Genomic DNA, 16,739 nt, shown 5'->3' with positions numbered 1-16,739 from the left:
GTGGCATATATAATAGAATTTTGTTCATAATCTGGTAATGGAGACATCAGTTATAAATTGAGATTCCAAATCAAATTTAGCAGCTTAGTAGAGTTGGCTTATTTAAAAAGTAAGTAATACTAAGTTAACTAGATTTTTTTGAAAATACAGATTTTAGATATTTCAGCTTAAGAAAAATTTTTTCTGAAAAATCTTCTTTTTAAGTTTACTGATTTTGAGAGAGAGAGAAAGAGGCAGAGAGAGGGGGGAGAGAATGAATCCCAAGCAGGCTCTGCACTGACAGAGCCTAAAGAGCCCAATGTGGGGCTCAAACTCACAAACCCGCGAAATCATGACTTCATCTGAAATCAAGAGTTGGACGCCTAACTCACTGAGCCACCCAGGTACCCCTCCTGAAAAATCTTTATGATTGGTTAGGATGAATTAAACCCTTTAAGAAGTGGAGGATAGATTAGATCTGGGGTTGGCAGTTTTTTCTGTAAAGGGCCATATAGTTAACATTTTACGTTTGCAAGCCACAGTATCTCTGTTATAACTACTCCCCTCTGCCATGTCACCTTGGTGGTTAGAGCTGAAAGCAGCCATACACTGTACCTACAGATGGACGTGGCTGTGTTTCAGTAAAACTATTTACAAAAACAGGCGCAGACTCTGGGTGTAGTTTCCTAGATTAGATAACCCTTGAAATCTCCTTTAGATTAGGTCTTCTGTGTTAATTAACATTTGACCATTGTTAATCTTAATAAGATGAAGCCTTTGGACACTCATAGTAAGAATTTGAACTCTGTGTGCATGTGTGTTTATGAGAGAAACATTTTTAATGGTTTCACTTCTGACTTAAACTAAAGTCTCATCAGGGAATCTTTGGAAGATCCAGACTGAGGTGGGAAAGTTGGGGATTCTTCACAGTATCATTGCATGAATTCTTCCTTTGCCGTGCTCTCCATTTTTTTTATCTGGTTAAGAAACTGGGACTGTTGGAAAATGATGCCTCCTGGAAAGGATGGGAAAGCACCTCCATTGAATTTACTGTGGTTGCTCTCTCATCTGGCTTCTGCTTCTGCTCTTACTGCAGAATACTGTAGAGCACTGATGTTTTGTAATAAATTTCTATGTGTCTGTGTTTTTACCCGTGTAAGAAAATAGCCTTTGCACAGATAAAAGATTTGTCTCTATCTTTATTGAATATTTGTGTTTTAAATCAGACATTTTTATAGTTTTCCGTTCACTATTGAAACATAGGTCCTAAGGTACCTTACATGATGAATTAGTCACTATCCTGGCCTATAAATACTGCAGTTCTTTAAATTGCAAACCTAATTCTCTCTCCCCATACCCCCAAAATCCGTTGGTCTCTAAAGAAAGTTGTTGCACAAGTTCTGTGGAGCATGGTTACTGTCACTTAACTTACTCAATACTTCCTGGTATTTTGTACTTTTAGTAAATAGTTTGATCCGGCCCTTCATGACGGCCAGTGAGCAGAAATTATAGTGATTTCAGTGTGGCCTTTGAATGAATTAATTTATTTTTAATGAGGTAATGCATTACTGACTCTGAAGTTTGAAGGTAATTTAGAGTCTATACTTTGCTTTACTACCTTTCTAAACTTAGTTCTAGGATGTGCCTCTTTTGCAATAGTTACTGTATATAAGATAGTGGTGAACTGTGTTTCTTGCTTCACTGCTTACTGTATTTGAAACTCATTCTCAGTAGGAAACTTGAACTTTGTTTCTGACATGGATTTGAAGTATACTTTAGTTGAATTTTCTGTTTGTCCCATATATTATTTTAATATGAGTATGGTAGGAGGTAAGACTTGTTTTTCTTTTCCACTACTTATTGTACCTTTTCTGCAGGTTAAACCACAACGACTGGATTAAGCAGTATGAAACACTAGCTGAAATGGTAGTTCCAAGATCTAGCAAGTAAGTAGTAGTCATTGTAAAGCCTGGTTTCTTTCCTAGAATTCCATTTATAGTTGGGATGTTGGGTTAGGAAATCTCTTTTTACCTTTGTGGTAAATTTATGGTTTCAGGACCATCTTTTTCACCTTACAAATAAGTTACATCAACTCTAGTTATCACAGTTGTGGACCTGAAAGGGACTTTGTACAGTATGATTGACTCACTCGTGTTTATAGATGTAGAAGTTTGAGGCTGCAGCGGTGAAGTGGTTTGCCCAGAGTCATACCTCTCATTAGTGGCAGGGCTAGAATTAGAACCCGGGTCGCTGGTGTGGTACTTTTTCTGCCGTGCTGTGCCACCTTTTGGAAACGTTTTGTTCAGTATTTATTGTATACCTGCTATGTGTCTATCATTCTTCATTTCTTTTGTAAAAGGAAATGTACCAGAATGGCTGCTAGAGTACCATGTTGTTCTCTAAATATTCACCATCACTTCCAAGTGAGCACAGAGACTGTGTAATCTATATTTTCCATTAAAAACGGTATTAAGTATTTTAAAGTTTATGGATTAATATACATTGTCTAATTTGATATTTAGAACAGTTCTGTGCAGTAGTTGGAGCAGTTATCACGCTTATGGATAAAGAAGTGGAAAATACGGAAGAATTAGTTTAAGGCATATGCTGCATTGGGCTGTACTAGTGTCCAGTGACAAGGTTAGGACTAAAAGTCAGGTTTTTTAACATTCGGTTTTGTACTATTGACACTACCTTGTCATTTTTTCCTGTGTTCTATCATTCCACGTGAAATGTTCTTTGAGGAAGTATTAAAAACAGTGTATATGCATCCCCCGAGGGTTCTTTTGTACAGATACACCTCAAGAGGGGGCAACATGTGCTGAGAGGAAGGTGGAGCAGATAGTAAAGAAGTGGTATTAGTGAGGTTAGATCCATAAAGTATTGTCTTTTTTTAAAAAAAAAATTTTTTTTTAAATGTTGATTCATTTTTGAGAGAGAGAGAGAGACAAAGCATGAGTTGAGGAGGGGCAGAGAGAGAGAGGGAGATGCAGAATCTGAAACAGGCTCCAGGCTCCACACTGTCAGCACAGAGCCCAATGTGGGGCTCGAACTCATGAACCGCAAGATCATGACCTGAGCCGAAGTCGGACACTTCACCGACTCAGCCATTCAGGTGTCCCGAGTATTTTCTTTTCCAGTTTCATTGTGTCCTGTGGGAGGTAGCTTAGTATAATGGAAAGAGTACTGGACCCAGGGATCTGAGTTCTATTGCTGGTTTTGCTACCAACTTGTTGTGTGACCTAGGGTAAGTCTTTTAATTTCTCTGGGCCTCATTTTCTTTGTAAAATGAGCATAGCACCTTCCTAGAACATGTTATGAGGTTATTTTAAGGCTTGATAAGGTCTATAAAACATGAGATAATATGATTGTAGTTTCACAAATGTTCATTTTTTTTTGAGAACTAAACCACAAACCTCTGCTCATCACAATTTTTTTCCCCCATTTTGGGGACTACATTCTATTCACACACCAGCCCTTCACATGGCAAACTGAAGACCAAGGTGGTGTCTTCATATTAGTTTTCCACTGACACTGACAAATAACCACTTTGTATACCTTTGTACGCTGTAGGACAGTAGCGCCAAAGAGGCTGACTTAATGTCCAAGAGGCAGGAGAAGGAGGAGACCACGGGCCCAGTGCATACAGAATGTCCTCACAAATTGTACACGTGCCAGGCCCAAGGTTCAGGGGAGTGGTGTGGAGACAGGTTTCTGATTTACTCTGAAAGAAGGACTCTAAAAATATTACTTCAGAGATTTTTTATCTTTTGAAGATTAATTTAGTAGTTTAGAGGAAAAAATTCCAGGTGGGAACGGTTTAGTGTAGACCACACCTGTCTTCTGAATGAGATACAAGTGCTCCCTGACCACCGGTTGGCGAAAACATCTGTTCTTTTTCTCAGTTCAAAAGACATTTGGAATCATTGCCATGAAAGCTTAGTGTTTTAAATTTAGTGCACAAGAGCCGTGCAGGGCGGCAGTGTCATAGCCGATAGGGTTTATCTGAGGCACGATTATTGCTAATTATAATTAGCTACAAGAACAGCAGCCTCTCAACCGGCACTGTGAAGAGTGCATTGCACTCCTGGGGGACAGACGGGCTGGAGAGGGAGTCTGACATTTCATTCTCTGTCCAGGAAAGAGCTCTGTGACTTGATGCTGGATTTTTTGCTTATCATACTAACATTTTTGAGTAGCTGCTGTATGCTAGGGATTGGTCTGAGTGCTTAGTTTTAAGTCATTTGTAAGTAGTAATACATTCACTTGTTGCTTCTTGGTACTTCAGTGCTTACTTGGGAGCAGTGAAGATGAGCGTGGAATTGTGAGGTGGGAGAATGGATTGAAAAGTACTGTCTTCAAACCTGAAGGAAATAAATGTCACTTAAAAAATACTTATATTTGCAAAGTTTTCTGCTCAAGTGTTAAAATTATTGGAGAGTTTGAGCCACTGCCACTGCCGTGTAGCTAAGTGTGGGGATGCGTGTGATGCCGTGCAGATTTCCGGCCGAGGAGGTGGAGGCCAGGCTGCTGTTCTGCTTCTTGTTGGGAGGCCTGCTCGGAGAGAGGTGTTTTCACTTGTACCTAGGGTTACCGCTTCTCTTTTCTCTGCTTTTGCTTGTGAAGATGGTCTGACCAGCTCCTATCACCAGGTAGCTTAGTTCTTTTCTGCATCACTGGAAGCAGTACCACAAATGCCTTGGTTCTTCACAGAGAAGAGGGGCTAGAGGAATGGAGCTAGGAAGGCCTAGAAAAAACTTGTGCAAGGAAAAGTTTCCTTTGGGTTTTAGAGCAGGGCTCACAAAGATCACTTTTGTGAAGAAAAGCAGGAGAGATGGGCCTGCGGTGACATGGGAAGATTGATTGGTTAGGGGACAGAGGAGAGGGCAGGGGTGAGTCTTAGGAGTGAGCTAAGGAATCGGAAGGCAGAGTTCAGTGAGCTCCGGAAGCATGGCCACTCACGTGGGCTACTGAAAATGCCGTGAGATACCTGGAAAATGGTGACATTTCCTTCAGGCCTGGTTACATCTGTGTAACAGAACTAAAGGAAGGTCGTGTGTTTGGGTCATTTATTTGAATCTAGTAGAACTTAGGCAAGCTGGGTTAAGCTAAACTGAGCTCCCTTTGAAGATGTTCCTGGCCAGCATCACCTCTGGGAAGTGTTTAGGTCCATGTTTAAATCATGAAAAGATGGTACTTCCCTACCCCTTTGCTCTCCTTCTGGTGTGCATTTTGTTTCTGTGCCGTGGTCTCACGTGTCACTGAAGGTCACTGCCGGTTCTGGCTGGGCGTGGAACCCCTCCAGCTTCTGGCTTCTCAGCTCCCTGATCCCTGCAGCTCACAGACCGTCACCTCCACTGGATTTTTGCAGACTCTCCCCTTGCCACATCCCCGACCTCTAGAAAGGCTTTACTTCTAGAAAGGCTTAAATCTGTAATCCAACTCTTGAACCAGAGCCTCTTTCTTTTTCACTGTGACAGAACCTGTTCTTTGACCTTGTCCGTATCTCTAGTCCCCACCCCTTTACCTTGATATTGTTGGTTTCCTCAGTCGTGCTGCTGCTCCCACTGAACCTGGACTCTCGAGTCATCGCTGGAGCGGTTGTCTTGCAGGTACCATCATCTCTGGCCCTTGCGGCCGCCTGCAGACTTCCTCCCCTCGTTAGCCTGTAATGCAGCCTCCTGGCCTCGGTGCCCGAGTCGCATGAGTCAGACAGAGAGAAGGTGGTAGCCCTGGGTAGTGGCCAGTCTAGACTTGGGCTTGTCTGTCTTAGTGGGACAACTTGTTCTTCTGTCAGAGCCTTTTCAACCACCCCGAGGGCCTTGACTCTGCCTGCAGCTTTGGGACCCTGAACTCTCCATCTGGGACCTGCTGATCCCGTAGTTTCAGGCTCACACGCCTGGCTTTCTCCTGGGCACTGCACGTTTGTGCGCAGGTAACTGCCTGTAGGACATTATGCCCCCAGCCGCCCACCTCCCTAGTGCGTGGGAGCAACATCTGCCTAGTTCCCAACCAGAAGCACNACGTAGCTACTAACACTGCTTTAGTTTAGACTTCCATCTCTTGCCTGGTCTAATGTTAATTGCCATTATCTGGGCTCCGTATCTCTAATTAATTTTCTTCTTTTCATCAGTCTCCCGAATTGCTGCCATTTTCATTTTTGTGCTGTAACAGTCTACTGGCACACCTGCATGCGCGCACACACACACACACACACACACACACACACACACCCTTTGTGCCCTGTGTTCCAGCTGTACTTCTTTCTGGCAATTCCCCAAATGCGTCATGTTATTTTACACCTCTGTGCATTTGCATATGGAGTTCTCCTGGCATGCTCTCTTCTTTGCCTGTCTTTCGGATTTCCACTTGGCATCACTGCTTTTGTGAAACTCTTTAATGTCCCCTGAGATAAAGTTCTTTTTTTTAAATTTTTTTTTTAGTGTTTGTTTATTTTTGAGAGAGAGCGTGCCTGAGAGCATGAGTGGGGGAGGGGCAGAGAGAGAGGGAGGCACAGAATCTGAGCTGTCAGCACAGAGCCCAATGTGGGGCTCAAACTCATGAATCACAAGATTCCCAAGCTGAGCTGAAGTGGGACGCTTAACTGACTGAGCCACCCAGGCGCCCCTGACTGAGATAAAGTTATTAATTCCCTTTTTGCCTCCATATGTCACATGTATCTTCTGATACACTTACAAATCTGTATTGTATTACTTGTTTCTGTCTGTTTCCTTTATTAGACCCATGTCTTCAGGTCAGAGAACCACTTTCTCTTAGTTTTATTCCTTTTTTAAAAAAGTTCATTTATTTTTGAGAGAAAGCTCAAGTGAGGGAGGAGACAGAGAGAGAGGGAAAGAGAGAGAATATCAAGCAGGCTCCACACTGTTAGTGCACAGACTGATATGGGGCTTCAACCCACAAACTGTGAGATCCTGACCTGAGATGAAATCAAGAGTTGGATACTTAACTGACTGAGCCACACAATCGCCCCCTAGTTTAATTCCTAATATGTAGGAAGAGCTGGGCACATTTATAGAGAGGCTCAGTACATGGTTTTGTGGTGGTGGTGGTGGTGTGTGTGTCGTGTTTTTTTTTTTTCCCCAAGGCTTAGTACATCTTAAGTGATTGAAAGTCCATTATACCAAGGCCTCATGGTTTGTTTTTTATAAGATTTTAAGAAATATCTTTCCTGAGAATAGGAAGGAAAAGCCAATAAGTGGTGTCTATTTATTTTTTTCTTAATAAAGTAGCACAGCAGGATTTAGTCCTAAAATAAGACTGAATTTTTATCTTGACTTCCTTCACCATAAGGATTTTAAATGCGCCAGACAACTTTGCTGTGACCCAGGTCTCTCCATGCAAAGGGGCCTGTGTAGGAGACCCCCTGCTCATGGTCACAGAGCATGTCACACATCAGGCGCTTTTGAAATGGTCTTTAAAACAGCAAAGTCCCATGTGAATGTAAAAGATTACCGAGACAGTGGTGGGACATTGTTAGGGGTCTGTAGTAGCCCGTCAGGTTGGATTTGGATTTGTTTTGATCACAGTGTGCATATTACAGAGTCAAGCCTGGCAGACCACAACATCATTAACGGTTTTTTATGAAGTTCTGTCCACTTGGTAGCTGCCTTGTTTTGGATTTGATAGTCGCTGGGAGCAGGAACCTAAGGGTAATAGTTTTGAGAGAGCACCTTTCATTAAAAAAAAAAATTTTTTTTAAGATTTTGTTTTAAAGTAATCTGTACATTCAACGTGGGGCTCAGACTCACAACCTTGAGATCAGGAGTCACACGCACTGCTGACTGAGCCAGCCAGAGAGGGCACCTTTTAGAGGAAGTTCAAATGTTCTAAATCCAGAGTAGCTGAGTTTCTGTCTGTGTCAGTGATGATGGTGGCCTGTCCTCCCAGAGGCGTCTGCTGGGCCTGCTGCTGGAGAGGAAGATCGAGGGCCGGGTGGCTTCAGTTCTTCTAGCCATTCAACGATAAAGCATGGTAGTCACCTCCTGCATTTACCTTGAATTAACTGCCAACCAGGCAGTTCTTAGACTTCCTGCAAAAACTAAACTATTTAGTAAACTATCTTTGAATTCCACAAGTACCTCCTCAGGTTCGTAAAACATTTTTTTCTGATTTCAGAAGTAGCACGTTGTAAATAAAGACTAAACACATTAAAAAAACCCAATATAGGAAAGCTAGAACAGCCCCCCTCCCCCCCAAGTGATTCTCCTTCTCCTGCCCCAACATCATCGCTGTTGGAACAATTCAGCATATAGCCTCATAGACCTCATACGTGGGATTCTCTCCATAGTAGCTGTAGGTAACTTTTGAAAGCCAAATCAGGATCATAGTTTACATGAACTGTACAGTTTGCCTTTCCAGTCACTGGGCCTTTCGCCAAGGCAGTTCAGATTTATATGATAGTAAAATTTCCCCACAGTTGTGTCTAGAAAAGTCATTCCAAGGATGTCCATGGGACCTGTGACTGGAGGAAGCTCTGACCTCCCTGGGATCTTCTAGAGCCTAGAAGGAAGCCCTGAGATGCATAAAGCATGTTTTTTGTCGGAGGTTATTTACACTATTGCATTTGTCCGTTTTTGAGTTAGGATGCAGTGGAGAAAAGGAAAGACCTGTGGTAGCAGGTGTGGGCAATGCAGAGAGGGTGGGCCAGGCCTCAGCTGGAGGGAGGGAGGGAGGGAGAGAGGGAGAGAGGGGGAGAGGGAGAGAGGGAGAGAGGGAGGGAGAGAGAATTCGGTGTCCAAAAGAGAAGAAGGTGCTTATTAGCAAGAAAGCAGGGAAACTCCGGAAATAAACTGGCTCCTGGTTTTGCCTCCGCCAGCCTGGCACTGTTACAGATTGAAAAGCATGGTCCTTAGAGTTTGGACACTTCACTTGAATTAATGTTGGATTTTATTGGGTTAGAAAGAGGTAAACGTAATACAGGGCTGTGAAGGCATTATCAATAAAGATATAACCACTGAGGATCCTTGGTGTTTGAGGCAATACAGGCGGTTAGCACTGAGGCGGTTTGAGAAGAAGGACTGCTCCGCTTTACTGTCACTCCTCCTGTTTGTGAGTTCCGCCCTTGGTGTGAAAGAGAGTGAGAAGTGGAAAACTTGAAATGGACCTTTTTCCCCCCATAGTGTACTCTCAGAGGACCAAGACAGTTACCTGTGCAATGTCACCTTGTTTAGGAAGGCAGTTGATGACTTCAGACACAAAGCCAGGGAAAACAAGTAAGATTATTATTTTCTTATTTTTAATTTGTTGATTACCTATATATACAGAATGGATAATTTTGGTTTCCTCTCTTCTCAAATTTAGATTCATCGTTCGTGACTTCCAGTATAATGAAGAGGAGATGAAAGCAGATAAAGAAGAAATGAACAGGCTTTCTACTGACAAGAAAAAGCAGTTTGTATGTGTTCTTAATATTTAGTATTATCAGTGATAAGCAAAAGAAAAAGGAGTACTGCTTTTTTTTATTTAAAAGAAAACTCTGATTTTACTTTTAACACACTTGTTTTTAGTTATTTTTCCTATTTTAATGGTTTTAAAGTTTATTTTGAGAGAGAGAGAGAGAGAGAGAGAGAGAGAGAGACACTCCCAAGCAGGCTCCTCACTGTCAGTGTCTTGCCCCACGTGGAGCTCAAACTCATGAACTCTGAGAGCATGACAGGTGCTGAAATCAGGAGTCGGTTGGATGCTTAACCCCTGAGCCACCCAGGTGCCCCTGGTTATTATCTGTAAACAAACTTAGATCTGTGAGTAGTTATCTTGAAATCCATACCTTAAAATTAATTATTCCATCTAAATCCTTATCAGGAATTAATTTTAAATATAACGTTAATGCTCCTGTAGTGAGGGATTAATTTAATTAAATAGTGGTTCGTTCTTTTTCAGTAAGAATTTTCACTTTCTTGAGGCAAATTTTTTGAATGGCACAATCTTATACTGAAGCAGTTGGTTATTTAAGCCACTGGAGAGTTAGTATGTACTAGGCAAAATGGGGAAGGGGGATCGAATTCTGAAAACGGAAGACGGTGTCTTACTTCCTTGTCATCTTTAAGTGCTAGATTATTGTGAAGACTAAAAGCTTGTATGGAAGGGGAACAATGATGACTAAAAATGGATTTCTCTTGAAATGCAAGAAAAAATAAAAGCAAATCATAAAATTATTCCTAAGTACTTTATAAACCGTATCATCTTATTAGGGAGAAAACTAACCCTAACCAAGTAATGCCCAATAAAACCAACTTGTTAGGAAGGTCCAAAACCCTTTTAAAGAACAGATATTTTAACCAAAGATTTTCACTTAGTCTTGTGATCCTTTTTGCTTAAATTAATTGGTTGGTACATTGAATGAGCCTAGTGATGTTGTCTAAATAACTTAGCTGAACTGAGAGCCTAATGATGTTGTCTAAATAACTTAGCTGAACTGATCGTGTGTGTCTTGTAAGTATTGAGAGGCAGTATTGAGTTATTTGAAAGCTGTTTCTTTAAAGGAGTATTTTCATTCAGGAAATCATCCCGAATATTTCAAGTTCAGAAAGAACTTATATAATACAATCTTTAAAAGTTTGGAATGTGCAGGGGTTTAAGGGATCTAGATCAACATCCTCTGATTTTACAGAAGAAAAAATTAAGACCTAGGGATACGTATTAAATGACTTACTGCAGGGCGCCTGGCTGGCTCAGTCAGGTAAGCATCTGACTTTAGCTCAGGTCATGATCTCACAGTTCATAAATTCCAGCCTCGCGTTGGGCTCTGTGCTGTCAGCTCAGAGCCGGCTTCAGATTCTCTGTCTCTCTCTGACCACCCTCTCAGAAATAAACATTAAAAAAGAAATGACTTATTGTATAACTTTTTATCCTTGTTCCTGAGAAGTTGTTTGTAAATTAAATTCTGTTTTAAATGTCTGAAATGCACTGCAGAATAAGTCCAGGTTTTTGTATTTTGGGTTTTAAGTGTAGGGCACATTTATATTCTGTATTAGTTTAAATTACTTTCATTAAAATGTATGCCTTTTCCTGTGTTAATGAGTAGGTTCTATGAATATTATACTGAAGTAATAGAGTAGTGGTTTACCCTTTAATTTTATTGAAGATGAAACATCCAAGATAATGAGAATAATGAAACATTTTTTAAAGTGCATTATAATGTGATTTGATTTTCTTGTAGATTCTTATTAGATCGTCACTCCTTTAAAAATATTTGATTTATTTGCTTCTAATTGCCAGTTTCAATACCAAGTTTGTGGTATTTTTTTTTCTTTTTTATAGGGACCACTTGTACGGTGGCTGAAAGTAAATTTCAGTGAGGCGTTTATTGCGTGGATTCATGTGAAAGCATTGAGAGTTTTTGTTGAGTCAGTTTTAAGGTAAAGTTAATTGAGTAACTTGGAACTGAAGGGTCATGGATCCCTTTACACTGGCCTCTTGGTTATAACACACAGTCCAGTGATGGGAAATTGCAGCCGAGAAACCAAAGGAACAACTGTGAGGGAGAGATCGTCAGCGTCATGCGCACATGTTAGCCTTGTCCTTAATGCCCGGGTTAGAAAAAGTGATCATTGCTGCTGTACTCCCTGATTCTTTTCCTGTGCAGCTAAGCCAAAAGTAGATTATAAAATACTTAGTCAATGTTTGCTTAAAAGAAGATCTTTTGTAAACTTTACAGGTAGTTTAGTATACAGTGTATTGATGACTTATTTGAAATCATTGTTTCATGTCAACCTAAAACATTTTATTTTGAGACACTTAAAAATCTCAATCATCGTGTGAGCCTCTGTACATTTTGCTCATATTAGAAATAGTTCACAATTCTTACCTGCAGCCATGCTCACTCTTTGTAAATGTCCTTGATTTTTCAAGATGTGAGTGATTATGTTTATTATCATGAAGGTGTCTACTAAGTGTACATATTATTGCTGTCTGCTGGGGGTATTCATAGATTACCTTAGAAATGGAAGAGTAATTAAAAATAATTGACTCTCATTTCTGGTGGACAGTGAGGACCAGAGAAGAATTGAGTTTCTTTGTATATTAGTTGAACTTGCAAAGGTGGTCATTAGAATGAGGTGTACCCTCTCTCTATTAACTGTGACTAAAGAAGAGTATGAGAATATTTGCTTTGAAAAGAAAATCTGTTTATATGTTTACTTGTGTTACATACTACACGTTTGCTTCCTGATAAGGTATGGCTTGCCTGTGAACTTCCAAGCAATGCTCCTTCAGCCCAATAAGAAAACAATGAAGAAACTAAGAGAAGTATTATATGAATTGTATAAACATCTAGACAGCAGTGCGGCAGCTATTATAGATGTAAGTACTTACTCAGTATCTTATTAGAGTAGGAACTGGAATTAATTTCAGAAAAAAATTATTGGAAGGCAATAGAAAAGGGATAGTAAACACCGTATTATTTAATCTATCTTTTTTATTACTTTGAGGTTCTCCATTAATTTGTTAGATAAACATAGCAAGTAATTTACGTTGTTTACCCTGTTTTATACTAGTTAGAGCAGGGCTTTGCTTCTAAGCCAGTCATTATCTTGCTGTAGATCAGATGTTCATAGCTGCAGAAATAAGGAAGCAACCAGTGATATTACTTGCTTACAAAAGTTAGTAAGTGGCAGAGAAGAAGAAAATAAGTAGTTATTTAAACTGTATTTGGCAGAAGGAGTGAAATCAATAGAGAAGCATTTGAAAGGGAACTGCCAGTTTTCTAACCTGGTGTGTTTATATCTCCTTTTAAACATATAAACAGGGGCGCCTGAGTGGCTTAGTCGGTTAAGCATCCGACTTTCACTTAGGTCATGATCTCGCGGTTCGTGGGTTCGAGCCCCGCGTCGGGCTCAGTGTTGACTGTCAGCTCAGAGCCTGGAGCCTGTTTCAGAGTCTGTGATTCCCTCTCTCTCTGACCCTCCCCTGCTCACCCTGTCTCTCTCTCTCTCCTAGAAATAAATAAACATTAAAAAAAAATTAAAAAAAAAAAAAATAAACATATAAACAACATATGTGTGTTTTTGTTGCTGTTGTTTAAAATTGTAGTAGGCTTTTATTTCATATATCTTGTTGATTTTTTATTCCTTTTTAGGTTGGTAGTCTCTCATATTTGCATTAGTTAGAACCCATGAAAAGTTAGTTTTTCTTGATAGAAGAAAATGAAGGAAATTGCTTTCTACATTTCCATGTAATTGTCAATAAAAAATGATGTCCAACTAATTGATACATAATTTCCTACCAGTGTATTCTTAAAACACATATAAATAATAAGTGATAATCATTAAAATTATGCTTGGTTTACTTCTGTTCAACATTTTATAAGCCATATGGCCCATAAACTCAGTACCACAAGCCTGAGATTTAAAAATTTTAAGAAGTAATTTTATACCTTATGCATAAAAAAGGATGGTAGGGTTATGGTTAGACACATACAGGCCTTGCAATCAGTGTTTAAACCTGGCTTTACTACTTTTTTCGTCATTGGCAAAATAGGAGTAATCAGAGTAACTAACTCAGATTAAATTAGGGTACACATAGACTTAGTCCAAGTAGGTGTTCAGTACAAAGGTGAATGGTAATACTTAACTTCTTCTTTTTTTGATTTCTGTAAGTGTTCCACTGAGTGATTTTCTGATTTTTCCATAGGCTCCTATGGATATTCCAGGCTTAAACCTGAGTCAACAGGAGTACTACCCCTATGTGTACTACAAGATTGATTGCAACTTGCTGGAATTCAAGTAAAACCAGCTCCTTCCCAAACAATCCTGCCCTTGTGCTGGTGACCCTAACGGAAATAGGCTGCAGTGTGACAGTACTTTTAACTCTCTAGTGTCCTTTGCTTGCTTCTGACCCCCTTTCCTGGGTGAGTTCTTCCATAGTGGTCCATTTCTTAATATTTTCTTTTTCAAGGAAAATAGATGTCTTATTTCTTTTTATTGATCAGGTCTGTAAATGTGTACTAAAAAAATCAGAGTTTATTTATAAACAGAATAGTTTATTTAAAGACAAGGTCTTTCCTCATTGATATTGTGGTAATGCATTAATTCCATTTGTTACTGTTGTGCACAAAAGCCTTGTTTACAAGGGAATGGTAAATGTTTATACCATTTTGTTCACTGTATTTAGTAGATGTAACTGTTTAATAGTTATTGAATCATGATGTAAAGAAATGTGACAATATTCAGGTATGTGCTTTCTGAATGTTTCAAATTACAATCTCTGAGCACTGTTGACACCCACAGGAGAGAATAAAATTACCTGTGCAAAGGTGTATTGTGGTGTGTGTCACTTTGGAAGATGACCGTTCAGTTTGCGAGTTTAGAAACGGACACCGTGGCTGACTTGCTATCCCACTTCCCAGGTTTTGCTATGTGGGAGGGTCGACCATTTGTGTCTGACTCGCATATGATTTAAGTGTGCCAAATCTGGGTCACACATGTAAAGATTAGTTTTCAACATATCACAGATATTTACATGTGGACGCTAGATTTTGAGTTTGCTCAAATCATTAGGAAGAAGGGCCAACTTTGAATAAAGTGTAGCAAAACTGTGCAGTTTCAGTCATTGTGTTGTGTAAGTCCTTACTTTACAGGTTTCCTTTTCAAGGTTGGTGATAAAAGGCTTCATTTTGACATCTGTGTCATTTATGACATTGTCTGAAAAGAGGCAGTGTTAGGTTTAAAAATCTCTGAACTGTGTGACTTAGTTTTGCATCCTGAGGAAACTTCTAGAGGCAGGTTTTATGGCAGTGCGAGCCTTCCTGTGCACTCCCAGGCTTGCACCTCGGAGAGAGAAGTTTCTATTTTAAAGGCATTTCTAACCTATTCCTTCTAGAAATTAACCTTCCTAATCCTTTTACTTGAAAATTTATATTATTTCAAGAGAAATTAACTTCAAGTTCAGACTTTTATAAAGTGAAGAATGAGAGATGACCCCTACTGCCTCCCATATCTTTTCTTCTTTTTTTTTTAACATTCATTTATTTTTTGAGAGAGAGACAGAATGCGAGTAGGGGAGGGGCAGAGAGAGAGGGAGACACAGAATCCGAAGCAGGCTGAGCTGTCAGCACAGAGCCTGACATGGGACTCGCACCCATGAACAGTGAGATCATGACCTGAGCCAAAGCTGGACACTCAACTCACTGAGCCACCCAAGTGACCCCCCACCCCACATCTTTTCAAGGAAGTTTTTATGTATTCTTCCAGGCCTTTTTCTAGATTTCCTCAACGTATATATCACACACACAAACATAGTTTATTTTTAAATAAAAGTAGGATCAGACTGCATATATCCTGTTACTTGCTCTTTTGCTTACTAGTATATCTAGATTATCTACGTGTCCATCTGTCTAGAGCTACCTCATTTTCTTTTAACTGGCTCCATGACTTTACATCATGTATTTGTGCCATAATATAGCTGACTGGATGGGATACAGGTTATTTTTTGCCTTTGCTCTGAACAAACACTGCTGCAGTAAACATCCTTCCACAGATATCTTTGTTTACTTGTGTTAGTATTTCCGTAAGAGAGACCCTGGGAGTGGGGGGTCATAGGTTATAGGTTTGTAGATTTAAAGTTTTGACACATACTGCCAGGCGTCTGTCAGAATTCTAAATTTAAGACGTTTAGAATGCAGATTTTATTTTCAGTTTTTCCTTTAGATAAGACACAGCTGAAAATTTTTGGTTTTGGTGTCAGAGAATTCTGGTTCTCAGTCTCCTCTTGCAGGTGTTATTTTAAGTCTCAGTACAGTGGGCGTAATCTGGGGTCGGTATGTGTTTTGACAGTTATAGTAAAAGATTGGTAGACTTACATGATGACTTTTAAGGTTTTACTTGGACTGTAATGTGTTCTGACACGTGTAGGTAGGGATTATTTCAAGTCTAAAATCCCAGTGTATGTTTGGAACTTGGGAACTTTCACTGTAATTTCTCTCAGGGATGCAGAGTGGCTGAGAGTATGGCTGTGGAGCTCAGGCACAGCTCTGCCACCGATTAGCCCTGTGATCTCCACGTCCTGGTCCCTCCTTCAAAGAATGGGGGTAACTTGAGTGCACACCTCATAGGGCTGCTGTGGAGAGCGAAAGAGACCCCCCCCCCCACGAGGTGCTTTGAATGGTGGCTGGGGAGAGCTTGATGCACGCATTCCCCATCCCAGATGAGTGCGTGTAGCTTCTTTTCACCTGAGTTTAATCTGAGAATTTCAAGATTTGTGACATTGTGGAGTCTGAAGATAGAAGAAAGTAACTGTGTAGGGGCGGTGGGGGGTGAGTAGGGTTTGCGTATGTAGCATAATGCTAAAGCAGCGTGAGTGTCTCTGAGCTTCAGTCTGTGTTGGAGTTTTTACACCGATGATGGCGGCCACCATTCCTGGGAAGGACTCTTGCTACTTGTTTTGCCTTGTTTGCTTCCTAGGCTACTGGTTCTCCTCTAGGATAGAGCTCACATAGCTTTGACATTCATTAGGCATTTATTGGGTATCTGTCAGAGACCATTTTGCCAGTGCTCTCAGCACTCGTTGCCTCACCCCTTCCCTGGGTTGTTTGGGCTGAGAGGACTCGCGGCCCCCATTCTACTTCTGGAGGCTTAGGGGCAAAGAATTTTAGTGATTTCTGTGTTAGACCTCACAGATTTTGAGTTGGAGTCAGAATTTGAACCCAAGACTTCCGGTTGCTGGGCTCTTTTGTGCTATCATGCCTACTGCCATCTCCTGGGTCCCGTAGGAGTGAGCCACACATACTCCTTCACTTTACCCCA

At 40.5% G+C, this 16,739-nt stretch overlaps 1 protein-coding gene across 1 annotated transcript in view; it reads left to right on the top strand.

Moving 5' to 3' along the window:
- ATP6V1C1 (ATPase H+ transporting V1 subunit C1) overlaps window positions 1-14,254 on the top strand; it is a 40,957-nt gene extending 26,703 nt beyond the window's left edge. The window contains exons 8-13 of the mRNA XM_077748213.1: window positions 1,857-1,925; window positions 9,120-9,212; window positions 9,301-9,394; window positions 11,260-11,357; window positions 12,174-12,300; window positions 13,630-14,254. Of these exons, the coding sequence (XP_077604339.1) occupies window positions 1,857-1,925; window positions 9,120-9,212; window positions 9,301-9,394; window positions 11,260-11,357; window positions 12,174-12,300; window positions 13,630-13,725 (577 nt within the window). The 3' untranslated portion in view covers window positions 13,726-14,254. The remainder of the gene's footprint in view (window positions 1-1,856; window positions 1,926-9,119; window positions 9,213-9,300; window positions 9,395-11,259; window positions 11,358-12,173; window positions 12,301-13,629) is intronic.
- The last annotated feature ends 2,485 nt before the right edge of the window (window positions 14,255-16,739 follow it).

This window comes from Crocuta crocuta, unplaced genomic scaffold (assembly GCF_008692635.1).
Source record: "Crocuta crocuta isolate KB4526 unplaced genomic scaffold, BGI_CrCroc_1.0 scaffold39, whole genome shotgun sequence".
In the NCBI taxonomy this organism is placed as follows: Eukaryota; Metazoa; Chordata; class Mammalia; order Carnivora; family Hyaenidae; genus Crocuta; species Crocuta crocuta.
The sequence above is the reverse complement of the archived record's forward strand: the minus strand, read 5'-3'. Positions and strand labels throughout refer to the sequence as shown.